The sequence below is a fragment of the Trichosurus vulpecula genome, chromosome 4, assembly GCF_011100635.1.
Source record: "Trichosurus vulpecula isolate mTriVul1 chromosome 4, mTriVul1.pri, whole genome shotgun sequence".
Lineage (NCBI taxonomy): Eukaryota > Metazoa > Chordata > Mammalia > Diprotodontia > Phalangeridae > Trichosurus > Trichosurus vulpecula.
In genome coordinates, this window is record NC_050576.1 from 296,269,374 (window position 1) to 296,297,194 (window position 27,821).

At 43.3% G+C, this 27,821-nt stretch overlaps 1 protein-coding gene across 3 annotated transcripts in view; it reads right to left on the reverse strand.

Moving 5' to 3' along the window:
- The window catches only part of NRP2 (neuropilin 2), a 151,170-nt gene that overhangs the window by 52,923 nt on the left and 70,426 nt on the right, over window positions 1-27,821 (reverse strand). For all 3 annotated transcript variants that reach the window (XM_036754602.1, XM_036754601.1, XM_036754603.1), the window contains exons 8-12: window positions 18,881-19,025; window positions 16,400-16,749; window positions 13,033-13,177; window positions 7,182-7,298; window positions 4,019-4,159 (exon numbers count right to left, since the gene is read on the reverse strand). In XM_036754602.1, the coding sequence (XP_036610497.1) occupies window positions 4,019-4,159; window positions 7,182-7,298; window positions 13,033-13,177; window positions 16,400-16,749; window positions 18,881-19,025 (898 nt within the window). The remainder of the gene's footprint in view (window positions 1-4,018; window positions 4,160-7,181; window positions 7,299-13,032; window positions 13,178-16,399; window positions 16,750-18,880; window positions 19,026-27,821) is intronic.

Consider the following 27,821-nt stretch of genomic DNA (forward strand, 5'->3'; position numbering starts at 1 on the left):
GCAAAGCTTTCAGGTTTGACTTGGAGGGTGCCAGCAACTTTGAACTGCATTAGCATTTGCCCTGCCCCTAAACTAAGCACAGCTGTTTCCTTTCTCCCAACTGCTAGGGAGAAAAAAGCCCTTGGGGCTTTTTTTTTTTAAAGAAGAAGAAAAGACCACCCCCGAACAGAAAAGGCTTTCTATCCTCTCTCACTTGAAATCTGACAGTGAGTTTTCTAAGGAGAAGGGAAGTACAGAAGGTGCCCAAAAAAGGATGAGAAGACTGAGGGAGTGAACATGGGAATGATATGATGCTTTCTTTTCCCCTCCCGTGTGTGGGTTACCAGCCCCTTTTCTCCGAACTTTGGGGATCGTGCTTAGAAGATGGAACGGGAAAATAATTATTTTCTTTCCTAATTTCTTAAGGCAGGAACAACATTAGACTTAGTAGTTCCTTATGGTTGAACTCCCTTCCTGAACCTTCGTCTCAGCCATATGTTGGACTTCTGCCCAAACCGTGAGCTCGCTCGGAAAGGCCTCCGAAACCACAGGGTGTAATGAATCAGTTTGAGTGAAGACAAGGGCTAAAATTCCCAACCAGTAGCGAAATTCCACGGACAGGGGCCTTCAGGTGAGGGGCAACAGCTGGACGAAGAGGAAGAAGAAGAGGAGGTGAGGAAGGAAGGGCCAGAGTGATGGAGCCACAAGGAAGTCCCCAAGGCCCTGCTATCTGCTCTTCTGAGGAGAGTTTTGGCTCTTATTCAAGGAGAGATGGGCTCAGCCACACCAAGAGAAGACCTAATTGGTAAAGGGAGACGGGGCTTGGATGCCGAGCTGATGAATACTAGCAGTCTCATTAAAAGGTCTTATTCACAGGCCACAGGGCACAGTAAAAACAAAACAAACAAACAACAAAAAATTACCAGTCCCGGCCTTGTAGCCAGAGGACTAGGGTTCAAATCTTGCCCGTATGACCATCTTGGGCAAGTCACCTAACTTTTCTGAGACTCCATTTCCAGCTCTGTTAAAAAGAAGGGGTTAAGACAAACTGGCCTTTAAGATTCCTTCTAGGTCTAAATCCATGAGCCTCTGAACCAGTAAACCTTACCACGCTGAACATGACCCATACTTGCATGCCTCCTTCACCCGCCATCTCTGTAAAACTGACCTCAAACTCACCCTGCTGCCCCCCTCACACCAAGCTTGGCTCCTTTACATTTGGAAAAAGGGGAAAGGGGGGAAAACGGCAGCCAATTAATTGGTGAAAGTCTCAAGGGAGAGGAAATGAAATGAAAAATCTAGTCTGGGTTATAAAAATAAGTATTTTTTCTCCTACTTGCAGGAGGCTCATTATATTAATTAAACATTATTACAGTGAGTGAGATGGGGGAGGGTTATTAAGTCTGGGACTGGGGTAAGTGTTCTCTCCTGTTGCCTGAGGCCCTGATGATCTTCAGATATTAATCTTTCAGAGCACTCAAATGCTGAAGAGATAAACACTTGAAACACAAAAATGTTTCTCTTTGGAACAGACACTGTGACCCAATGAGAAAGCAGGCACAGATACACTGGATGCCCCATGGTCTATGCTCACCACAAAGCATTTGTCCTTAACGTAATGATCCCTCCCCAAGGCAGAGTGAAGGAGACCCAGAGAGCTGAGGAGAGAAGGGGTGCTTGAACACCAGCCCTGGGCTGTGAGTGCATTTTTGGGAAAGAGCAGTCAAACTCTCATTTCTTTTTTCCCCCTAGACCTCTTCCATAGTGCCTATGCCACCTGCCACACTCTAGTTCTGGAGGTCTGCATTCTCCTTTAGCTTTAAGTGCCAAGGGAGACAATGGCAGGAGGCAGGTAACGCCTGTTGGGGGCTGATGAAAGAAAAGAAAGAAAGAGAGAGAAAGAAAATGCAAAAGAGAGAAAGAAAGAAGGAAAGAGCAAAAGAAAGAAAGGAAAGAAGGAAAGAAAAAGAGAAAGGAAGGAAGGAAAAAAGGAAAAAGAGAGAAAGACAGGAAGGAAGAAGAGAGAAAGAAAACAAAAGCAGGAAAGAGAGAAAGAAAGAGCAAAAGAAAGAAGGAAAAAGAGGAAGGAAGGAGGGAAAAAGAGAAAGGAAGGAAAGAAGGAAGGAAAAAGAGAAAAGAAGGAAGGAAAAAAGAAAAAAGAGAAAGACAGGAAGGAAGAAGAGAGAAAGAAAACAAAAGAAGGCAAGAGGGAAAGAAAGAGCAAAAGCGAGAAAGGAAAGAGTGAAAGGAAGGAAGGAAAAAGAGAAAGGAAGGAAGGAAAAAGAGACAAAGACGGGAAGGAAGAAAAAGAAAGAAAGCAAAAGAAGAAAAGAGTGAAAGAAAGAAGAGTGAGAGAAAGGAAGGAAGGAAAAAGAGAAAGGAAAGAAGGAAAAAGAGAGAAAGGAAGGAAGAAAAAGAAAGAAAGCAAAAGAATGAAAGAGTGAAAAAAGAGCAAAAGAGAGAAAGAAAGAGTGAGAGAAAGGAAGGAAGGAAAAAGAGAGAAAGGAAGGAAGGAAAAAGAAAGAAAAGGGGAAAAAGGAAGGAAGGAAAAAAGAGAAAGATTTCCTAACTTCAAAGTGATAGATTCTACTAGGCATTAACAGCTACATCCTACAGAGGCCTAAGGCAAGCTGGGGGGAGGGGAGGAAAGAAAGGCAGAAGACAAAAAGTCAAAAAGGAAAAGGAAAGAAAGGAGTGGTAGAGAGAAGAGAAAGAAAAAAAGGAGAGCTAGCTGTAGAAGATGGTTCTTAACCTGGGGTCAATAAACCCCTAGATATGGATATTATGTATCCATTATGTATCCAATGCAGTACGTGGCTAGATTGCAAGGGGACTGTGAACTTGGATGGGAAAAAATTCTATCTTTATTTCAATATAATTACTTTCCTTTGTAATCCTAGATATTTTATTTTATGCATTTAAAAACATCATCCTGAGAAGGGGACCAGCGACTTCACCAGAAGGAGTCTGGGACACACAGGAAAGGTTAGGAACCTCCCAAGACAGAGGGCCCCCCTCAGTGTTTGTCCACCTCACAGTCTCTTTCTGTTCTAGTTACCAGTACACGTCTCCCCCAACCCCCCACCCCCAATTTTTTCCCCTTTCTTCCTGTTGCCACTTTCCCCCTTTAATCCTCATGTTTCCCTGGGCCCCAAACCTCTCCCTAGTGAGGGTTCCAGCCACTTTCCTATGTTTCTGCCTGTGCAGTGTCCCAGGTGGTTTCTGTGTCTATGACCTAGTTATGAACCAAAAGAGCTGATGCCCATCTACCAAAAGATCACAAAGCAAGGGGGGGAGGAGGAGGAGGGGGAGGGGGAGGGGAGAGGGGGAGGAGGAAAGGCATATTTGTAAAAGCTGCCTTTCAAAATTAAAAAAAAAAGACAGAATGGCTTAATAATATTTCATGGAACAACAATGGTCTTATGAAGGCAAATTACTAAACCACTTTGCTAGACACAGTAGTCATTAGAGCACTTCAGTCCAACCCCCTCTTTCCCTCATCAGTTTGCCACAGAAACAAGAGTAACCTTAGAGCAATCTCTGTCAGCCTGGAGGGCACCATTCGCTGAAGGGGTCAGGGGGCAGTTTTAAGGGGTCTACTGAGAAGGGACTTACAAAGCTGTTATATGTTGGCAGTGGGAACCTGCCTGCTACATTCCATAGTGGGTCTGGCTCCTTTTGCCTCCTGGGACATGCCTGTACCTCCTTCCTTCCTTCCTTCCTTCCTTCCTTCCTTCCTTCCTTCCTTCCTTCCTTCTTTCCTTTCCTCCCTCCCTTCCTCCCTCCTTCCTTTCTTCCTTCCTCCCTTCCTCTTTGTTCTTTCCTCCTCTCATTTGCTCAGTCTTCCAGCAGTGCTGTAACTAGGGGAGTCTGGGATGAGGGACCAGGGACCTCCTGGTAAGTTTTCATGGAGACTGGAGGCAGGGGATGGATTTGGGACCTTACAAGATGATGACCTTATGTTGAACCATTTGGAGGTCCCCCTTGTTATGGGCCTCCTCTCTCTCCCTCTCCATCCTTAGTTCCAAGTCAGGCTTACCTGGGGGAGCTCTATCAATGGGACTTGAGCTGCCTGTCCAGGTGCTTGTAAGCCACTTCTCATGGTCATACAGCCAACCGCAGCTTTCCTCCATGAAATCAAAGTTGCAATTGAAGCCTGGTGGAGGCTGAAAATCTTTGTCTAAGAGAGAAAGATAAACCAAAGGAAGACAAATGACAAGAGGTTCCTAGAATAACTAAGGCAGTGCTGTTTAGATAGTCAGCAGGCCCTAAGTGGAGAGGAGAGAGGAAAATCATTCATTTAACTGATCCTGGTGATCATCAGCCCTCCACAGCAGCCTTGAGTCCTGTCCTTCCCAATACTGGGGGCCTCTATTCAGCCCCTCCCTCCCGTCCGAGTCCAAAAGGAGACAAATACTCAAACCTCTCCTCTCCTAACTACCAGAGGATGACTCCCCGGTGCCTCAGCAGTAATCTGGCTCTCCCAAGGTATTATCTCAATCCCTGCCGACCTGGCTCTAAGAATGAGCAGGCCATTAGCACCAGGAGAGCTGAAGGCGTTTGCCCTCGAGGAAGGGGGCATGGAGGAGAAAGTGATCTCATGGACAAGGGAAATGGGGAAGTTCCTGTTTACCTCCCTTTGGTATTCGTCTGACTGTAGAAAGTCAGAGCAGAGAGCCTCTTATCCCTGCAGTGGGATATGACAGGAAGGGCAGCTTGGCACAATAAGGAAGTTGTGAATTCTACAGCAACAGCAGCAAAATCCTGCAGCTGTTTAACAAAAAAGGAGGAGGGGGAGGGGGAAGATATACCAACATGGTTTAAAAAAAAAAATGTTGGGCCAGCCAGAAGCTGGATTTAGGATGATAGCCCACCAGGGGACTGACACTATGAGTGAGATGTGCCGAGGGTTGGAGAGAGCTGGGTCACAGAGTTAAAGAGATAGCATCAGAAGAGACCTCTACTCCAACCCCCTCATTTTACAGATGAGGAAACTGAGGCCCATCAAGGCTCACTGATTTTCCCGAGAGCACAATGGCAGTGTCTGAAGCTGAATTTGAGCCTGCGTCCTGAACCTCCAAGTACTTGCACCAAGCTGTGTCCCTGAAAGTAGGCTTTCCTCTGCCCTCTCTTCAGAAAAAAGACCAGCAAATCGTCTGCCTGCCTAAAAATCACCTGCCTGTCTAAAAGCAGGAGAATGGACTCTTGAAGTAATCCCTAACTGCAGGATTCTAGCTTATTCATAGGTAGGGAAAACATGACAGGGTTGGGAGCAGGGGAGGAAAAGAGATGAAAGCTGAAGTTAGAACTTTACCTGGACCAATTGAGTTACAAAGAGTTACAAAGCCTGGGGAAGGTTAGCAGTGGGGAGGAAATGAGGAAGGGGAGTTAGAAAGCCAAAGAGGCAAAGCTCTCAAGGAAAGCATGAATCGGGTTATAGGGAGATCTAAAATGAGTAACTTATTCGAATTGCTCTTCAATGGTAGGGTGGGGTGGGGTGGGGTGGGGTAGGGTGGGGATGCTAGGGATCCTGTCAGAGGGGAAAGGTCACTGCTAGGCTCTGTGACAGAAGTTAGATGGTGACCACAATTTGTTTGCAACTTTTCCCTCCAAAAATAGGATACTTAAGGCCAGCTCTCTCTCTGGCCAAGTTGGGAAGTAACACATGGCAGTCATTAAGGAGGCAACAACCTGTGGTTTGGAAGAGACAGTCTGGGCTCTGCATTGCCCCCTCCCCCCCTTTCAATTTCTGAACTTCTTTTTTTGCTTTCAAAATAGAAAGTAATTCAATATACCATAATTTGCCTCCAATTTCTATGTGTATACACAGTACATCAAGAACAAAAGCCCATATATAGACCTTTTGCAAAAAGAGAGGAGAGAAACCCTCAAAAAACAAACACATCAGAAAACTCTGCAATTATATTAATCATAGATTTCTGAAATTCAGCTGCAGCACTCTTGAAATGTCCTCCTGATTGTCATTTAGATAGAAAACCCCTCTCAAAGCAAGCTAACTCCACTAATCCAATACTGTATATTAATTCACTATGCCTTTCACTTTGGGCTCTCAAGCCACCCTAAACATATCCTGGAAGATTCCCTAAATCTCCTTCTCTTCTCAATAAAGCACAGAAACTTAAGTTCATTAACATGCCAGAACTCCTGACCAATAGCTTCCCTCCCCCCCCCAAAAAAAACATAAACAAAAGTGCATTCCCCAAAGCACGTGCATTAAATTATCATTTTCAGTCACACAACTTCAGCATTTCTTGTTGGCTTCTTTCCCATCCTTCTTTGATCCTTTTCTCTCTTTTTTTTTAAGTCCAGTTGATCAGAGCAGTATCTCTTACTGTCCAAAGGCTGAGCTAGCAGAATCGGGAGATTTCATAATCCTCCTACTGAGATTATAAAACATCCTTACGTCTCCATCACTTCCCAAGTCCCTGCTCCAATCTTCCCTCATTTCATTTAATGAACATTTAGTAATGATCAGTAATTTACTGTAAATTGAGGCTGTCAAAGCTTTAAATTCTAGCCAAAAATGCCAGATGTTCCAAAATTTGTGGTTTATTAGGAATGTCCTCGAGCTCAGTGACCTTATGCGTATGATTTAAAACGTGTCTCATTTTCGGGCTCTGCCAATTACTGTCTTTAACTGAGACATACTCAGAAGACCCCAAAATGGAACATAAATTCTCTATGTGAACTGTCAGCTCCAAAAATATCCCTTCTTTTTGAAAAAAAAAAAAAAACCACTTGGGGGTGTTTTTTCCAAATCTCTCACTCTCTTTTTCTGACTTAAAGTTATTTTTGATAAATAAACACACATGAAATTCTTGGGAGTATCCAATCAGATCAATTTCTCCTGCAGTCAATGCCACTGTGGTTTCTTCAGTAAGAGTCTATGATATAAAGTGAAGCAGACATTCAGCAAGTACCTAGTTAGTTTAATCAACAGTTGAATTATCACCCTTGCCCCCCCTGTCTATCACTAAAATTCTTGTCGATGAGTGGATTAGCTGGGAAAACTATATCAGGATTATTTGTGAAATCCACCTGTGAAGATGGCCTTGTGGAAAGGCCAATCACTCAGGGCTAAACAATATAAACTGGTGGGACAAGCAGGCGGAAACTCTGAAAACTGGAACTTCTCTCAGGATAGAAGCCATCAGGTATTGGGCCCAACTTTGGGCACTTACCATCTTCAGCACTACAGCTGTCACCACAGTCTGTGGTTTCCTCATCTGTAGGATACTGGGTGGTTGTCTCTTCATTCTTCAAAGTCGGTCTTAGGGTCTCTACAGTGGGCCTTGTGTCTGTGGGAAGAAAATACAAGAGGAATGAAGGTTTAGTTGTCCTCCTGATGGAGGAAGCCAAAGAGAAAGTGAAAGGTCTTCCTGCCAGGATTAGGCACATAAGTTGAGTCATTTCTAAGATTCATTTTATACATGAAAGCAATCGATTAACAAGTAAATATTGAGTGGTTAGCGTGTGCCAGACACTATCCTAGGCATTGGTTACACCAAGACAGAACAGAAAGTCCCTGCCTTTATGGAACTTATGTTCCTTTAGGGGAGACCATGTGTGTGTCCAAGTATTTACATAGTACCAGAAGATAACTGTGGGGAGAAAACACTAGCAGCTGGAGGGATTAGGAAAGGCCTTCTGCAGAAAGCAACATGAGTTTAGCTTTGAAGAGAATTAGGGATTCTAAGAGGTGGTGCATCAGGCAGGGGAGATAGACTGTGCAAAGACAGGGAGATGAGAGATGGAGTGTTGCCTATGAGGAATAGCAGTAATGTCATTTGGTTTGGTTGACTTCAGAGTATGTATTTGGAAGTAATGTGAGATAATATTGGAAAGGTAGAGTGAAGCTAAATTCTAGAAGGTCTTAAAGCCACACTAAAGAGTTTGGACTCTTTTTGGTAACGGAGTCTTGAATGTTTTGGGGGGTTTTTTTTGAGCAGAGGGGCGACATCAGTGCTGTGAAGGAAGGTTAAAGATGGCAACAGTGGTTAGGATAGACTGGGAAGGAAGGGGAAAGAGACTACTCAGGAGGCTGGTGTCATAATCCAAGTGAAAGGAAGACCCAAAATAAGGAATACCAGCATCTAGGACAGATTGGTTTGTGTGAAGGGTAGGGGAACCATTCCTTAGAAAATGTAGTCTATGTCCCTTCGGAAGGCTGGGGATGGGGAAGAACAGAGAGAAAGTAGACAAATCTACGAGAAATAATCTGACCACAGGTAAATAATGGTAGGAGACACACAATCCATCCCCTTCCTCTTCTGTCCAAAATCTGATAGGGCAAGATCCCATCACCTTTCCTCTCCTAGGCCAGACTGTCTGCCTCCCCAACCTTTATTGGGGAAGGGGCTAGTGGAGGTCTATAAGGTCTAAGTGTGGTGGTCTCAGGACCACAGTGTACAGGAACTAGGCCTCTCAAATGTTAACACCTGGGGCACAGTATCTTGTCCTGGTTATCCCTCCAAGGAAAAGTAATGGAAACCTGGAACAGGGTGGTGATGGTGGGAATGGAAACAGGAGTTACTGTGGGTGAAGCATCTATAAGACCCGGCTACCAGTTGGGTCTGGAGCTAAAGGAGATGGAAGAAGGAAACATCTACATAACTGGAAAAATAGTGGCGCCATGAAGAGGAGAAAAGCAGATCTGGGGTTTGTTTTTTAAATGATTTTTTTGGAAAATTCTGAACTTAACTGACGCCAAATAAAAATGAGCTTTTCTATATACAAAGTGGGACAGAAGAAGTAGATTCTACACAAGACTGAGAATCTCTATTATGGAAAACTTGCTTTTCCTTTTAAGCATATGCAAATTTGACTCCTAACTTTCAGAGAGGAAAGATGAGGAGTTCACACTTAGACGTCAGTGTAGAACGCCCGAACCCATGCCAGATAAATGCGGGGCTGTGATAGATCTCTTCCCTGCTGGGAAACCCACTTTCATAACAAGCAGGATTTCCCTCACTGATCTTCACTGGATAATGACTATTTCCTAAGCCAGACAAAGGATATTCTGTGTGTGTGTTTGTATAACATACATATATGTATGTATGTACGTATGCAGGTAGGTGGCACAGTGGATAGAGTCCTGGGCCTGGAGACAGGAAGACCCATCTTTGTGAATTCGAAACTGGCCACAGACACTTATTAGAAGTGTGACCCTGAGCAAGTCACTTAACCCTGTTTGCCTCAGTTTCCTCATCTGTAAAACGAGCTAGAGAAGGAAATGCCAAATCACTCTAGTATCTTTGCCAAGAAAACCTCAAGAAGAGCTGGATATAATTGAAATGACTGCATAATAACAAATACATGTCTCTGTGTAGGTATTTTATATATATATATATATATACATATATATACATATACATATATATACACACACACACACACACACCCCCACTCAGACACACATGTTTCTCCCAAAGGAGATTCTTTATTTTAAAAGTATATGTGTGTGTGTGTGTGTGTACAGGCATATGTACACACACATACATATACATATACACATGCATACACACATGCACATAGACAATACACATAGATGCATGTAAGACTATAATATATACATATACATGCATACATGCATGTGTGTTGTGGTATACATATGCATATACACACACAAACACACACACATGTTTGTGTGTGTATGTTCCACCAATTGGAACCATCTCTAATAAGTTGACTTGAACCACAAATGCCAAAGTCATAAATAAACCCAGATAACCCGTGCTTGCCCTGACTTAACCAGGCATTGTCTGCTTAGATGCTACAGCTGTGTGGACTGGCCTATAGGTTTAAAGGGCCAGAGCATTATCTTTTTGGGAACCTCCTTGGAAGCTAATGACAAAGACAATGGAGAGCATCATTACTTAGAATGTAAGCTTCTTGAGCATCGGGAATGAATGATTTCTCTCTTTTTGTCCCTAGCACCTAGTACAGTGCCTGGCAAGGAGAAGGTGCTGAACAAACGCTTTGTGGATCAATTGATAATGTGTGTGAGGGCTCCTGCAACAAAGGGTCATGGTGTACAGGATCTTCAAACAGGAGCTGATCCAGGGCAAGCCAAGTGGAAGAACCCTGAGCATTCCTCCTGTTTCTATGATGGCTCCTTTGCTCTATTATTCAGGAATAATCTTAATCACTAGCATTTATGTGACACTTTAAGGTTTGCAAACATGTTAATATCTTATTTAATTCTCAAAGCAACACTCTCTGACAGGTACGGGAGGCAGTTTAGGAGGTGTAATGGATACAGCACCTGACCTGGAATCAGGATAAACCTCACTTCAGATCCCGTCTCCCAACTGCTGTGTGACCCTAGAGGAGTCACCTAACCTTTGTCTGCTTCAGCTTCATCACCTATAAAATGAAAATTAAAAATAGCACCTACTTCTTAGAGTTGTGAGGATCAGGTGAGATGTTTGCAAAGCACTTGGCAAACTTTAAAGTGTTCTCTCTCTGTTTCTATCTGTCTTTCTGTCTCTCTCCCTACACACATATTTTCCCTGTTTGACAGATGAAGAAACTGAGGTTGACAGAAGCTAAGCCCAAGGTCACTCAGGCAGGATTTGAACTTGGGGCTTGCTGACTAAATCTAGCTAGCTCTCTATCCCCCTAGCTACTTATGTCCTGATCCTTTGTCAAACATCCTTCAGGATATCATTTAACAAATGCTAGGAGCTGAAAAAAAATCACTAAATACTTGGAATAGTTTTTCATGCTTGGCTTCCCCCTCTTTTGGTTGTTAATGCCAGGCACATAAAGCTTTGTGTTTTCCTTTTCAGCATTTGCTTCTTGCTCACAGCAAATACCAAATAACCTCAAAGCTTTCTCATTTGCGAGCTCAAATTTGTTACCATGTCATAAAACCTCAAACTGGGTCTTGAAGCAAAAGGGCAATAAATAGTTTCATTAAAAAAAAAAAAAACCAACAGGTGAAAGTGATGTGTCCAATAACCTGTCCCCAGCTTAGCCCCAGACATTATCTGATTGGTTACCATTTGCAGGGTGGGGTGAGAGGACAATCCATGAGCACCGTAATTTAGGGCAGAGTGACAACCATGGGGGAAAAGGGACAACAGACCACGAGGGGTCCCCAAAACGCTCAAGAGAGCCAAATGTGTAGAGGTGGCTGGAATAGATCATGGCAAAAAAGGGGGGGCACAGTTTATGGTTGTGAAAAGGAAAGAGAGGATGTATCAGGTTCTCTTGTTCACTGTCCCAACCACTGTCTGGTGTCCGTCCCATCTGGGGACTTTAAGGGAGCAAGTGCCCATCAGACTGTGAAGTTGTTGAACAATTGAAACCAGATGTGTGCAACTTCAAAGTCGGGAGAGTGGTCACAGGGTAAGGCTTTTCCAGCTGCGATCTTCTCAGGAAGGAGGTCGGCAGGGCTTTGAAATCAGAAGCTTGTCGCTGACCAGTCACCAGTGTAATTGGGGGGTGGGGGAAGGAGGGATGGCGGGGAGGAGTAGGGGGAAGGACTGGAACCACTTGCCACTGGGCAGCTGGTTGTAAACAGGGCTTCTGCTCCAAGACGTGTGAGCGTCTTCCTGCCTAGCTCCGTAAATGAAGTCATCATGTGTCAACAGGACAGAATCTATTTTAAACATATGAAAACTAGTACCAGGGAGCCGAAGGCTTGGAGGACCAGGTGAACTCATCTCCATGGTCTGTGACATTTAAAGATATCTATTCCCAAGGGAAATGACTTTGTGGGATTTTCCTTTGAGGGCAGGGGATGCTAACATGAAGCCTGATACCTATCCCAGGCCACTCTCTGGGTATTCTCCTCTTGGGCTTTTCCCACAGAAGCAGCCTGGTGTTTTATTGCTGAAAGCATTTCACTCAGTCTTCCCAACATCCTTACCAAGGTAGCCAGGAACAGGTATGGCACAAGACATGAAAATCATGGCACTGAGGCACCCAGCAGAGAGTGGGTAACAGGAAAGTCCAGGCCTGACCATACTCTCTGTTCTGACAGCACCTGGAATCCGCTTAGCCTCAGAGAGTTGTAACTTAAACCTTCCCCCTGCCCTTGCTAGACTGAGCTCCTTTTGGCAGATGGGAGAGAAGAGAGCCTAAGATGTAGTGCCAGCCATGGGGAACAGGGCGGGGCCAGAGCTCAGAGGAAAAGAGGGGATGGGTACGCTTGCTCCCCCAGACAACTTGACTAGTAGCTCTCAGCAGGCCTCCTTCTCATTAGTGTGAATTAAAGAGCTCGCCTCTGTCTGGGGCTGCCGCAGAGATGAGGAGATGAGCAAGGTCCCAGCCACAAGCCTGGGGTGAGCCATGTTCCCTTAAAGCTCCCCACAACAGGAACCTTCAACCAGCAAATGCATTTTACAGATGTGGCTTCTAAATGAAAATGAAGTCTCTTTACCACTGACATCTGGAGGCCAGATTCAGACTTAAACAGATTATTTTATTATTATGAGGTGGTTTCTTCCCTACTCCCTCTCCTTCTCTAAATCAACAGGAACAGCCCTCTAGCCTGAAGAGTCAAGATGTAATTGAATTGGGATGGGTGGTGGGTTGTTGTTATTTGTTTTCAAGACTCCCAGATAAATCTGGCTGAAGCTATGACTCTCTGTCTGAAACATGAGGCCCACAGAACGGCCCAATGGCACCTCTGTTCTTTGCAGAGGTACAAAATGCTCCATATTTTATCACACCTGGTTGATAAGGTGGTTAATTTTGCTGAACCATTAATTTCCTCTCTTGTTTCTTCTTGGTTCTGGGGGGAGGCTCCTTGAGAGGCAGAGGGCAAGACTTGCCCAGGGAAATGGGACTTGCATTGGGAAGTGAAGCTGATCTAAAAACAAAGGACAGCAATAAAACTGGCTAAAGTCTACAGATGGACTTTGGGGTTTTAGCCTGATAGGATTTTAAACCTGGGATGAAATCTCCTCAATCTCTCACCTGCCTGGTCAATGAATGAACCTTTCTCTCCTAGGGCATCCTGGGGAAGGCTGACCCTTAGCAAACCTGGTTCAAGATCAATTAAAAAGATGCAGGGAGCCTTACCTGTCCAGTCACATCCCAGAATCTCCAGGCGCATCCCAATCCCAGCCGGCGACCACCTTTCTGGATACACCCGAACGTACTGGGCAGGGACGGGGTCAAACCTCCGAATGTCTGGAGTGTCATAATGCATGTTCCCTTCAAAGAGCTGCAGAGGCGACAGAGGCAATTTGACTCCTCCTCCTCAGATTCTTCAGACTCTCTCCCCCCACACCCAACCTGGTGCAGGTGTAAAGTGATATTCTCAGGGATTGACATTCTATAGAGGCCAACCATTAGCTCTCTTCATTGGGTCATGCCGTCAAAAGATCATAATTATTGTGAGACAATACATGGAATATACCTCAGGCTCTACAGCCCTTAATAAAAGGATTTGTTCTGTGAAGTTTGGATTCAGTCAAAGACCACACTTGAGGACCTAGGGGGCCACAGGTTGCTCACTCCTGCCTTAGAGAAACTCCTTGTACAGATGAATAAATCAAGGCCCAGGAAATGTAGGTGACTTAGGCTCACAAGTCTAGAACTGGAAGGGCCAATCTCATTTTGCAGATAAAGAGACTGAGGCCCAGAGAGGTAGTGACTTGTTCAAGGTCACACAGGTAGTGTCAGAAGGAGGATTTGAATCTGGGTCCTCAGATTCCAGAGTCAGTGATTTTTTGACTATACCATGCTTCTCTTTCATTTATGTAGAGAAGAAGAGGCAGGTGAAAGCAGAGAACATCCACCCTCTATCTCTTAACTTGAGAACAACCAGAGATGTACTCTGAGGACCTGGAGTATCCCAGAGGTTTGGGGATGTCATGGACTTCCATATCTTTGACATTTGGGCAGAAGTAGGGCACTCCACCCAGCCTCTCAGAGCTCTTAGGATGTAGGGAGCTTAAGAAATACCTAATATATACATCAGAGTCTGAATAAATCTCATGCTGAAATTTGCTGGAGGGAATAAAAGTGACTTTGGCATGGTCCGACTGTTTGAGAGTTCTTTATGTATTGAAAATGGGCTATCTCCTCTAATGCTCATTAGCCAAACTACCAATTCCTGTGTGCAAAAGATCACAGAATCATAGGCACAGAGTTAGAAGGAATCTCAGCAGGCATCCAGTCCAACCTGCCCAACCCAGCTCCTTTATAGATGAAAAAAGCTGAAGCCATTAAGAAGTTGACTTTCCCAGAGTCATTCAGGTAGTAAGAAACAGTCAGGATATGAACCCAGGTTCTCAGATGCCAAATTCAGCCCTTTTCTCACTGGTACCCCCTAGCCTCCTATGAAAACTAGCTTAGAGAGCACATTTTTGGTAATTATGCTGACATCCTGGGCAAAGAGGAGTTGGCCCATTTTGGTGGGGTTGTTGTTGGGGTTATTGTTGGGGTGACAAGATGAGAAAGGGAAGGTGAAAGATGAGTGTGCGTATTAATCAGAGGTATCAATCCATGTGCATTACTGGCATATTCAAGCACCTGGAATACATTTATATCTCCCCTCTTTTTTTTCAGGAACAGATCGCCCCTGTGGGTCTTGGGAACTTACTCCCAGATGGAGGAAGTTGGCCACTTTCTCTGTTCACAAGAAAGAATCTAACCATAGCTAAAATCATCTCAATTCCCATGTCTCCAGAGGGGCCCAAGAGAAGTTGTGGTCAGTCCCTCTCCAGCAACGCTTCAAGCTTGTGGCGGACAGTTTGCTATGGTTCGGGTTACCGACCCTTAAATTCTGCCAAGATCCGGGAGTTATAAATTTGGAATTTATATCAGTGTTCTCAAACCTCCACCCCACCCCTGGCCTCAGTTTTTGGAATGGAAACATTCACAAAGTGGAGGAAGTTGAATGATACAGACCTGCTCTCCCCTTTCTTTCTTGGGGCCCTTAATTTCCTAAGGGGTGTAAAAAGTAACTTAAAAATGAGTCTTAGGCCAAGCTGAAAGGCAGCCCCAAGGGCAAACGAGATAAACGTTCTTTCTCTCCCAAAAAAGAGATCCATTTTACTAGCTCACTACTAAGGCCTCCTTCATTTCTCAGAGGCAAAAGGGCATGAGCTTAGTGACCCTGACTTCCAGCCCAGATATAATTTGTCTTTGGATGATTGTTTGACCATCCACCTTGAGAAAGGAATGGTAGGGATAGAACCAGTCAGGACTACCAGGGAGATGGGAAAAGGTATACTAAATAATAGGGGTGGCTAGGTGGTGTAGTGGATAGAGCACCGGGTCTAGAGTCAGGAAGATCTGAATTCGAATCAGAGCTTGGACACTTCTTAGCCATGTGATCCTGGGCCAGTCACTTAACCCTGTTTGTAAAATGAGCTTAAGAAGGAAATGGCAAACCTCTCTAGTATTTTTTACTAAGAAAACCCCAAATGGGGTCACAGAGACAGACACAACTGAACACCACCACCGACAACATACTGACAGACAAAAAAAAGCTGTTTCTGATGCTCCGTCCCCTACTTTAAAACCTCATGTCTTTTGCATTGGCTTCCATGTCAGCTAGGTGGTACAGCAAAGAGAGCGACTGGCCTGGAGTTAGAAAAACCTGAGTTCAAATCCAGCCTCGCACACGTATTAGCTGTGTGACCCCAGGTAAGTCATTTTACCTCCACATGCCTCAGTTTCTTTAACTGTAAAGTGGGGATAATTCTAGCACCAACCTCCATGGTATGTTATGAGGAGCAAATGAGGCAGGAGGCACTTAATAAATGCTCCTTCCCTTCCCTTCCCTTTCTTCCCTCCTTTTAGGGCCAATAATGTGTGCTTCTACCCTTTTCCTTTCAGAATACACACAAGGTTTTCTTGTTGTCTAATCAAATCACCGGCCTCATTGTACCAGTGGAAAAGACTTGGGTAACGAAACTCTGAAGCACCGGGATTGTTCATCTGTTCAGTATTGGCTGGTGATGGCCACAGATACTCGAGGGTGGCATTTGGTAAAGAGTCATTGTTTTCAAGATATTCCGGGTGAGGTGTGGCCTCCTCCATGTGAAGGACCTGTCCTATCTGACTTGATGCTGTTCCATAATAACCTTAACTCAAAGGAGACATGGGAGGGAGGGAGGATGGGGAGAGTTTGGAGTCAGATTAATTAGAGCTACTTAGATCAGTGATGTCAAGCTCAAATAGAAACAAGGGGCCACTAAACTATGCAGAAGGATCCCTGGGTATCTTTGACTTAGAAAACTACATATTAACCTTACTTGAGTTCTATTGCATTTTTATTATTTTGTTAAATGTTTACTGATTCCATTTTAATCTGGTTCCCCAGCACCACGGCTGGGAAGTGTTGCACATGTTTGACACCTCAGATCTGGAGGAGTGACCACCCACTCCCAAAGTAACCCACCCTATTGTGGTTAGAATGCATGAATTCTTTTACCTTGGGTTGTAAAGTTCTTGGATCCTCTATGTAGTCCCAGTCTTTTCCATTCAAACTGTAGGACACTTTGAACTTGCGCACGAAGGCTCTGGCTTCCACTGCAGTAACGGTGTCCCCACCTCGAGCCCCCTGGATGATCACCCCTTTCACCGTCTTGGGCACTCCCAGGTCCACCTGCAGCCACTCTTCCCCAGGCTGAGCCTGGGGGATTCGGGGGAACCAGCCGGATCGGCTGCTCACCAGGCGGGCCACGCTCGGACTCCAGAGGTATTCTCGGGTAGAGGAAGCTGTGATCTGGGAGTCTGCGATCAGGCCAGAGAGCATTCCCAGCATATTGGAGCAGGGCGCATCTGCAGAGAGAGTGGAGAATGAGAAAAGTACAAAATGCCCTATGCTTGAGTCATTGCTGACATGCTGCAGGTGGGGTGTATATGTATACACATCCCAGGATATATGTGTATAAGGGGACTAAGACAGAGCAGAGGAGCAGATAAAGTGCTGGGCTCACAATCGGAAAGAAAAGGGTTCAAATCCTACCTACCCTCTCACACTAACTCTATGACCAAGGACAAAGCACTTAGCCTGGTTTCTTCAACATAAAATGAAGGCGTTTGACTGGATGCTAGCCTCTGAAGCTGCCTTCAGCTCTGAATCAATGATGTTGTGAAATATGTTTTCCTGTACAGTATAATAGGAGAGCAAAGGCATGATATAATCAGAAGAGCACTGAATCTAGTCTGAGGAAGTCTGGGTTCAAATCTCAGCTCCTACATTTACTGGGCAATCTGACTTGGGTCAAGTCATTTAAAAAAAAAATCTCTCTAAGACTCAGTTTTCCCATCTGTAAAAGGAGGATAATTATACATGTACTCACAGAATTGTGAGAAAAAATTTTGTTAATCATAATGCATTGTGTAAATGTATGTGTTGTTTATTGTTGTTGTTGTCATGGTCATCATGCACGGTCACTCAACAGAGCATCACTTTAGACTGCACCAGCCCACACCGATCTCACCCTCCTCTGAAATCCTATGCACTTACTGTCAGCACGGGATGGTTCAGCCCTTAATTGTTCTCTGCTTCAAAAACTGTTGACTGAATGCTCTAGAGTTATAACAACCATTGGTCCCAAATCAGAGGGATGAGAAGGTGCCCAGGGGGAGAGTGAGCATGGAATACTTCAAATCACATCCTCTCTTGTGAATGTGCACTGTTTTGCTGTATTTTTTTATGCTTCGTTATAAGGGATCACTCACTGGAGATGAGGGGAGGAACCCATCAAGAAATGTAGGTAATGGAAAACCAAAAAGAATCCATAAAACCATATTTTGAAAACTGTTCTTAAAAAAACCAAACAACAACCTGTTCTGTTTTATGTGCTTTGGTTTTCTTTCCTTTAAGTGTCTTAGCTGCCTAAGGAAAAGCATCTTTTCAATCTCTTTGGCATCACCCCCCCCCCCAACCACTATCACCAGTATCCAACATAGGGCTTGGCTCATAGTAGGCAACTAATCAATCCTGGCTGTTGGGCTGACTCTCGAGATCACATTACAACTTTTCTTAGGTCCAAAAATGTAGACATGAGGTCCTCAACCCTTCCCTCATTTCCTGACCTGCCGGTTCTTTAGCTGTGTGCTCCTCATTCAAGCCTACCGTGTACGAGTTACCTGCCATGTAACTGAGTCCTGGCTATCAAATTTCTCACATGAATACGGGATGAATAACCAGTCACAAAAGAGTGCCAAGGTAGAAGGATGTGATGCTGTCCCTACCATGGACCAAGGATGAATGACTGTCATGGAGAAAGAGAAAGATGCTAAGTGTGTGTGTGCGCACACGCGCGTGTGTGTGCGCACGTGCGCATGTGTGTTAAAACTCTAAACATTGTAGTAGGGGATCACAGGTCCATAACTTAGAGCTGGAAAGGGACCGTGGGGCTCATCTTGTCCAACCCTTCATTTTTACAGATGATTTTACAGATGAGGAAACTGAGGCTCAGAGAGGCTTAGCAACTTAGCCAAGGTCACATTGGCAGGAGAGGCAGAGTCAGGATTTGAAACCAACACCTCTGGCTCCACTGTATTTTGATGCCTCTCAGGGGAAGGGGTTTGTATGGATGCAGCTGACATGACATGAGGACAGATATTTGGACTGACCCACTAGTGAGACAACACAGATTAAGGCACCACCCCCAAGTTCTAGGCAACCTTAGGATGCAACAACATGCAGAAGCATCCACCAAGGCACCATTTACTTCTTTTTATGAAGAAAGCCTATGGGAGAAGGGAGAAAAGGATCTCTCTGCCCAGTAGACCATAGTACTCAGGGGCTTGGGCAGACTAGAACACAGGAAAGGAGAGAGAGGTCACTGACTTGCTGAGGCCTCACTGAGGAACCCAAGCTGTTCTCACTGGACAGCTGGATGACTTCACTCTGTCACCTCACTTGGACCAGAAGCTGAACAAAGTAGGCTGATCTCACCTGTAATCCGGCAGCCAAAGAGCTCGAGCCTCAGGGCGATGCCCGTGTGCCATGTCTGAGGGCGGATTCTGATAAACCGAGTCAGCACTGGAGTATGAATCTTATTCAAAACCACTTCCGTTGCATCATTGTTGGCTTGAAATACCTATAACAAGAAACCAAGATATGCTGTTGATATCCATTTCTTAGCTTAGCCACACATTTGCTACTTGTGTGACCTTAGATGGGTCACTTAATTTCCTTGGGTCTTAGTTTTCCCCTCTGCAAAATGGGGGTGGGGTAGGGGTGGGGGACAGGGTTGGAGTAGAAGGCCTCTGAGAGCTCTTCTGTCTCTTGATCTATGATTCTATGAATCTGAAAAAGTTCTGCTGAGCTTTGCTTCTCATAAACCCCAAACATCATAAGTGTTTCTTCTCTACCAGGAAAAAAATTCCTATTCTTCATTATTTCTCTAACTTTAAAACAATAAATAATTCTCACTAAAAACTTTCAGAGAGGAAAATTTTGCCCCTGGGCTGAGAAGGTTTAGCTCAAAAGCAAAGCATTTTAGAAACCATAAGCAAATGAAAATGAGGACTTGAAAGGGAGAAATACTCAAAAACCTGATAAACAGCCAATGTTCTGCCTTTCAAGGATAGCAGATTGTCCACTTACCTGAATGGAAAATTAGCTTTCCTGTATGCAAGCAGATACACATGCACACCACACACACACACACACACACACACACACACACACAAATATACACAAAGATACAAACATGCAAGGATGGGGACACACACTTTTAGAGACATGCATATAGATATTCACATACAGATACTGACGCACAAACACAAATTTACACAAACACACAGATCTAGACATGTGGAGATGCTCATGAAGATACAATCACACTTTTATAGACCCAAAGATAGAGATACACATGTGGATGCTGAAATACATATCAACATGGAGACAGAACAAACACACATGATACAGATACATGAACACATGTAGATACATGCAAACACACAGATATAGATACATGAATACATAGAGATACACAAAAACACATAGATAAAGACACCCATGAACCCACAGAGATACTGTCACAAACTTTCTCAGACATACACACAGATATAGATATAGACATATGGATACGGCTGCACACACAAACACACAGCTACAGACACAAACACATACACAAATTCATACAGATATATGCCAACACACAGATGCAGACACATCTACATGTCTGGCATCCTTAAGAATTAACATAGCACTTCATCAGTGTAAGGTTCTATCCAATCATTTCTATCCGTTATATACACATTTCCCTAGCTCTCACACAAATTCATGGATGTGAGGATGGAGTACCGTCTCAGCACCCACCCCCTCCCCACCCCTGCCCTCTGTCAATCAGCACATTCTATGTTCTTGTTGGCCTTTGTTCTACAGTCAGATGTCCAAGCGACCCCTCTGAGCCCAGCCCTGCCTTCCTTCTGGAGAAGTCACCTCCAGGTAATGAAATCCATCCCTGTCCCCATCTGACCAATATGTGTCTTATGGGAGGAAAGGCTTTTTGGGGAGGCTTCTGATTCAACATGGTAGAAGCCAACTCCTAACTTACCAGATGGCCAGAATCAATAACTACCATATGGACCGTATGTTTTTTTCTGTGTGTGTGCTCTCTTGTGTTTTTTTTTTTCTAAACTAACTGGGGTAAGTATACTTATGTTTCTGTCTTGGTTTTCAGGGCTACAGGGTAGAGAAACCAAAAAAAAAAAAAAAACCAACCACAAGAAAACCTCTATCTAAATCGGAGAACCAAACTATCCAATTTGCATGTCGTTTTAAATGAGTTCTCTATATCTCACAATGATCAGCACTGGGATGCTGAAACCATTTCTTTTTGGAGAGGAAAAGCTGGATGTTCCAATTTCTGTTTCTTAAAATATGACAGGTTTCCAGGGCATTGATGGGGCTGGAGCATTATTTGTTTCAAGCTAGTGATTTCCTAGACACTGAGGATAGTTACCTGGCTCGCACTGCTTTCTTGAACCTTACAGAGCTGCCAGTCGCTGAAACTTTAGTGTCTGTGGGCAGGAATGGTTTTAGTGAAAGTAGAGGGCATATCAGGTAACTGACTGACAGTCTGTCCCTAGCAAGGGGTAATAATTGAGCCTTGAGAGAGCCTTGGGTTACAGGGAAAACAGGGAAGAACAGAAGCTGAAATCAAGCTTTTCTCTGGCTAATCCACTTACACCTAACAATACAGTGTTTCCTGACAAGTACATTTGGAAATGCATCATTCTGTAAAATACTCATGACTTGCTATTTGGCAAAGTCAGAACTGAAGTTATAGTTATTGTGAAAGTTACCTGCTGTGGGGTATGTGTGTATGTGGAATATCAAAATAAATAAAACCATTTTCCCATAGATTGATGGTCAAAGAATATGAATAGTAGTGTTCACAAGAAGAAATGAAAACCATCAACCACCATATAAAGATAGATGCTTTAAATCAGTAATGAGAAATGCAAATTAGAACAGCTCTAAGGCTTTACCTCCCATCTATCAGATTGGTAAAGATGCAAAAGGTAAAAATGTTAACTGCTGAAGAGCTACTGTTAGTAGGGCTACAAATAGATTGCTCTGGGAAACAATCCAGAGCCATACTGGAAAAGTCACCAAAACACACACCCCCTTTGACCCAGCAATACTACTAATGAACATATATTCCAAGGAGGTAAAAAACAAAAGGAAAGACCTTATTTACACACAAAGACATATAGCCTTGCTGATGGTGGTAGCAAAAACTGAAAATGACCAAATTGCAGCATATGAATAATAAAAATTTTATTGCATCAAAAGAAATAATGATTTGGAGAATTAAGAGAAATTTTGGAAGACTTCTCTGAACTGATGCAGGGTAAAGTCAGCAGAACCAAGAGGACAAATTAGACAGTGACCATAATAATGTTAAGGGAAGCAACAATGAAAGACATTAATGCGGTGTCCCATCAATTTCATTGGACTGACGATGAAACCTAATTTCCTTCTCTCAGCAGAAAGGTGACAAACTCTAGGCATGTGATGAGGCATGGTTGTCAGACATGGTTTGTTTTGCAAAACTATACTTTTTTGTTACAAGGGAGGAGGGGACACTGGAAAGTGACAGCAACACAGAAATTAAGGCATCAATGGAACATTTGTTTTGTTAAAAAAAAAAAAGAAAAGCAAAGAAAAGAAAAGGAAAGAAAATCAGTGAAGCTTTCCTTACTTTGTAGCTAGGGAAAAGGGAATAGAGGGCATTGACTTTCTCAAGATGAATAAAAGGTGGGGTAAAGAGGAGAACCTTTATCTGCCTCTTCGCAGCATCCCTAAATCCCTTCTCCATTCTCATTAGGGTCTTGACCTTTTACCCCTCTACAATCCCACTACCCTCTAGTCTCCTCTTCCAAATGTTGATTTCACTGTCTTCCCACTAATAATTAAGGAGCATAGAGGAAACAGAAGATAAGGAAGGTAGGGTCAGGAGAAGTGGACTATATGGGAGGTCCCCCCTACAAGATGAATGAGGAAGGGGAAGGCCTGGGGTGAGAGTATAGGGTCTTCTCTAAATTCTCAGCGGTTAATAATGATTTGATAATGAAGGGAGGCGTGATGCAGCCAGAGAAAGCACTGGACCTCACCATCACCCTGCTTTCACATCTGTGTTGGCTAGGACACATCACAGCTTTGAGAAGGATAAAGGAATTTTGCCTGCAGACAAGAGACATTAACGCAGCTCTCCTAGAATCCAAGTTGCTGAGGCAGAGATGTTCTTTTTTTTTCTTTTTTGGCAAGTATGGGTTGAATTCAGCATTGTATCCCCAAAGGGTGTTGTCAGCAGCCAGTGCTGCCAGTGCACCCCGATCCCTAAAGATGTTGAACTGGGTGCTGGTCTGTATGTATGGCCTTCATTAGCTTGGTGCTAAGTAGCCCCAGAAAAAAAAAAAGCTTTGTTTGCAAATGTGAGTATGTAATTGAAGTTTGGAGCAGATCTGAACTTTAACACAGCTACTAATCTGCAGCATATATATCATGCTGGTACCGTTTAGAAACACAGCATGGCTTATGTGTTTTTAATATCCTATTTTATCCTATTTGACCCCCCTCCTTTGGCAGTCTTGGCAGCTAACACCAAACACCATTCCCCTCCCCACCTTCCTCAAACCCCCTTAAGTGAGGGAATGATTGCCACTTTGGAGTACATTAGAGAGATGCAGTATGTGTATATGTTTGTGTCTGGGCAGGGTGGAGGGTGGGTATGTGTGCACAAGTATGCCTGTACATTTCAATGTTGGCCTGTGAGAGTGGTGAGTGTGACATGTGTTTTCGGTGTTAGGGTTGCTTCTGGAAAATGTCTATGGCTTTTAGGTTGACCCCTATGTTCATCAGGAAACGGTAAGATGGCAGGCAACATGGACTAGTGAACAGAAGGCTAATTTTAGAAATCAAGATGCCTTGGGTTCAGATTATACCGCTGCTACTAGCCCTGTGATCATGGACAAATTACTTAACCAATTTCAGAGCTCCCAGATAACTCACTCCTTAAGATTCGAAGTTAGACAAGTTGCTGATCTGCTTTGGCGGAGGGAGTTTACACAGTGGGAACTCCTTATGTTGATGAAATCCGAGGAAGGAAGGAAGGAAGGAAGGAAGGAAGGAAGGAAGGAAGGAAGGAAGGAAGGGGAAAGGAGGGAAGGAGGGAAGGAGAGAGGGAGGGAGGAAGGAAGATTGAAAGAGAGACTTGGATTTGATACATCATCTTGAGATCATGGATTGAAAGCTGGAAGGGACCTCAGAGGACATCAAGTCTAACCCACTCATTTTACAGATAAGGAGACAGAGGCATGGGGAGCTTAAGTGACTTACGCAGGATCATACAGCTATTGTCTGAGGTGGGCTTTGAACCTATGTCTTTCTGACTCCAAGTCCAGTGCCCTATCGACTACAGATTCTTGGCTAAGCTGAGCCACTGAGCCAGGTTCTTCCCCTGCTTTTTTCCACACTAAATATTCTTTTACTCTAGGCACACAAATCTAGAGGTGTTTTAAACCTGCTAAGCAGCTACATTTCTATAGACTCCCTAGGTTTTCTGTTTTTGTTTTTGTTTTCCCCCAGGTCATTCCCAGTTTTGTATTTACTTCTGGGTTTCTTTGGGCTTAGATCTGTCCTCTGCTCTATGTGCCGACCACTCGTGCTGACTCTAACTTCATTAAACCTTCCCACAACCCTCTGAGTTCCAGCCCTCTGCTTTCTTAGTGAGCTGGGGCCTGCTTCACTTGAAGACTTTTCTAATCTAACTCACAGCCTGAGCTGCAGCTTCCCTGGGGTAAGAGAAGCCTCTGTCTTGTTACAGGAGTCCTCTCCATTAACACACAGCTCCCCAAAGTACAAGTATCCCATGGACAAGGACAGTAGTGGTAGTCTCCGGGCAGGGCCTAGCCCATTATAGGGGCTCAATAAATAGTAAAAACATACCTTGTTGACAGTTTCATTCAATAACAGTTCAAATTATTAATAACAACAAAGGGTAATGAATAACAATGCCTCAGTCCTTACATATTGTCTTTCACCCAAAGATATCAAAGTACAATTTATGAGAATCCATTTTTAATGAAATATTAAGCAGTTTCTATTTCTTCTGACCCAATGGATTTATAAGGTCTCTATTTTTCTCCCTGCATCTTCCCTATTTATAGCTGGTAAATGCCATCATATATTAAACATCTTTATGATTTTCTCAGAGCTTCTGTGGTTTCAGAATCACCTCTCTTATTTTTTTTTTCTGATCAAATTCTCTGAGATGGGCTCTTGGCTCCTGAACTAGTCATTACAAGGTAAGGGTTGTGTGCTGGAGGAATGGTGCCAGGAAACTGGTTTTATTCCCTGTTCCCCTTACTGATTCACTGAATCACTGTGGGCAAATCGATAAACCTCAAATGCCTCAGCTTCTCCTTCAGAAACATATAGTGGATAACAGACTCAAAAATAAGCAGTCAAATTTACCACTGCTCCCTGCAAGGCCAACTGTGCAACCCAGTAAGAGCTAAGCTGTGGGTAAAAAATAAGGTTCTGAAATTAAGTCATCTTCATGCATTTATTAAGCCCCTACTGTATATGAGGCACTGTGCTAGGTTATGGGGACACAACAACAACAACTTTCTTTTTAGAAAGAGAGAGGCGGGGGAGGGAGGGAGGAAGGAAGGAAAGAAGGAAGGAAAAAGAAAGGAAGGAAGGAAGGAAGAAAGAAAGAAAGAAAGAAAAAAGTTCCTGCCCTCGAAGAGCTTATATTTTAATGGGTGATAGAACTAACAGACGAACACAATGTAGTCTAAAACCATTGGTCCCCAAGTACTACCTAGTTGCTAAAAAAAACCCTAAAACCTTATAGCTATATAATTATAAAATCAACTGACAGTAATATTAAATTGAAAATCAGTGGAGTGTGATAACAGGCAAACATAAAGAGCAAATTTTGACAAATTTACTTTTTTAGACATCTAATTTTTTACTAGCAAAAAAAACCCCAGAAGTCACAGAGCATACGCATTCTTGTTAACTTTAAATTAGAACATCTTAAAATTGATTCTTCATTCCCCAAAGAAAAAGGAGAGGAGGGTAAAAGTGTGAATTTACTCCCTAAGTAAGACAGCAAGTGGAGGAGGTAGTGGTAACTATATTTTAGTTAACAGGTCATATTTTGAAAAAATCCAATATGGTGTGATGTACTCAGAAAGATTTCCTTCAATTACATCTCAGTGAACAGGATATAAACAGGATAATTCAGGATACAAAGTAGATTGGCTAATCCATTTTGTGCCTCATTGAATTTTAAATGTAATCCAGCATTTTCCAATTGATTTTTTGCGAACTTTGGTTGATATTCAGGGAGAGAAAATTGGGAAGTCAGTGGTGTCTTACTGATTTTCTGATTTATACCAATGAGTGGCCCATCTGATTATTAAATTGGTCAATATTTAATAAAAGTAGTTTGGATAGAGCTCCATCATACAGGACAAGAAAATCAACATTCTTTACTGTGGTTCTGGGTCCATAAGCAAAGAGCTCTTTAACATAAGATTATTTAAATCTTATATGTTTTAATGAATCAGCCTTTAAAGGAAGCCAGAGATACTGCCTGGGACTGAGATCTACAAGGGCACACTCTTGCCATAACCAATCTCATTGTAATTAAGAATGTGGGACCCAATAATTTTTCCAGCTTCTCCATGAATAAAATTCAATTTACTTAAGCACTCACTTTCCTCTGCCACTAACCTGTCTCTCCTCCAAGCTTAACTCTCAATCTCCTGGTTTCCCATTCTCAATTATCTAGTTGTATCCTTTCTTTGTCCCCCAATCCTGAATTCATCTCTGGGTTCCCTTGGGCTGTCCCCACCCCCATAGGTCTCAAGAATACACCATGTATAACCCTTCCAATGTCATGATAGTGATACACCTGGAAGGTAGTAACACCTGTCAGTCATCTGCACTGTGCAAGATGGTACAGTGCTTCCTTGTTCTTTAGATGAGATGATGTTAGATTCAATATAAAGAAAGACTTCTTAATTACAGTTGTTCAAAAGTGGTAATGAGTTCACCAATCCCTGGAGGTCTTCAATAAAGGATTGGATGACCCATTGGAAACATTGTAGAGGAGAATTCCTGCTTCCAGTTCAGGGATGCTATTATTCTAGGATCCTTAAACTTTCATCCCTGCTCATCTCAATGTTATTTTTTATTCCCTTTCATCCCCTCTCCTAGCCTGTTTCCAAATACAGCATCCCTGTTCTCCTACATCTTCAAACTTTTTTCTATTTTTTCCTCAAATTAGCTGAAGCCTGAAGACAACACAGCCTTCCAAACCGTCTCCATTTGGAGCTCTCTCCTCCCACTTTCACAATTACCAGGAAAGGCTGACATGCTCTTGTACAGTAACAGCTACTTCCAGACCTTTGTTCTGCCATCATCAATCAAGGCCCTTCTCCTCCCAGTGATGGGGAACTCATTAACTCCTGAGGCAGAGCTCAGTCTGCTTTTGAAGTGCTCTTCTTGTTAGAAAGTTTTCCTTTAGACTGAATCTGAAATCCCCTAATCCCCATTTAGGGTTTTCTTGTCAAAGACACTAGATTGGTTTGTCAATTCCTTTCCCAGATCATTTTACAGATGAGGAAACTGAGGCAAACAGGGTTAAGTGACTTGCCCAGGGTCACACAGCTAGTAAGTGTCTGAGTCCAGATCTGAAATCAGGTCTTCCTGACTCCAGGTCTGACACTCCATCCATTGCGCCACCTCACTGCTCACCTAGTTCTGAGACCTGAACTCAGAAATTCCCTTACAACCACAATCTCCTGTACTTTAACTTCTTATTCCTATTGAACCCACCTCTTCCTCATTACCATCCTGGTTCTCCTCCTTCCTCTCTAAGAACAGTTTCTTTGTCTACTTTCCAAGTTCCTCTTTGTACTTTGCCCTTGTCCTCTTCCACTCCATCATCTACCCACAGAGAAATTCCCCAAGGTCCTACCTGTCTTTGACCCTCTTCTGTCCTGACTGTGAAAGCGTCTTTCCCATAGCAAGCTCATCTGCTGCCACAGCTTGAACTATCATTTCTTTTTTTTTATTATTGTTTTAATTTTTAAAAATAAAATATATTTTATTTAACATTTTTTATAAGCTAATTTATTTATTTTTGTTTTCAACATTCATTTCCATAGGTTTTAACTTTTCTCCCCCTGAATGAGTGAATCTTGCTCTCATCAGATTTTACCTGAGGAAGGAATACCATACATACTCAATTGGGTATCTTACCCCACAGGAAAGAAGAAGGAAGAAGATAAAAAAAGGGGAGGCTGATAGAAGGGAGGGCAGATGGGGGTGGAGGTAATCAAAAACAAACACTTTCGAAAGG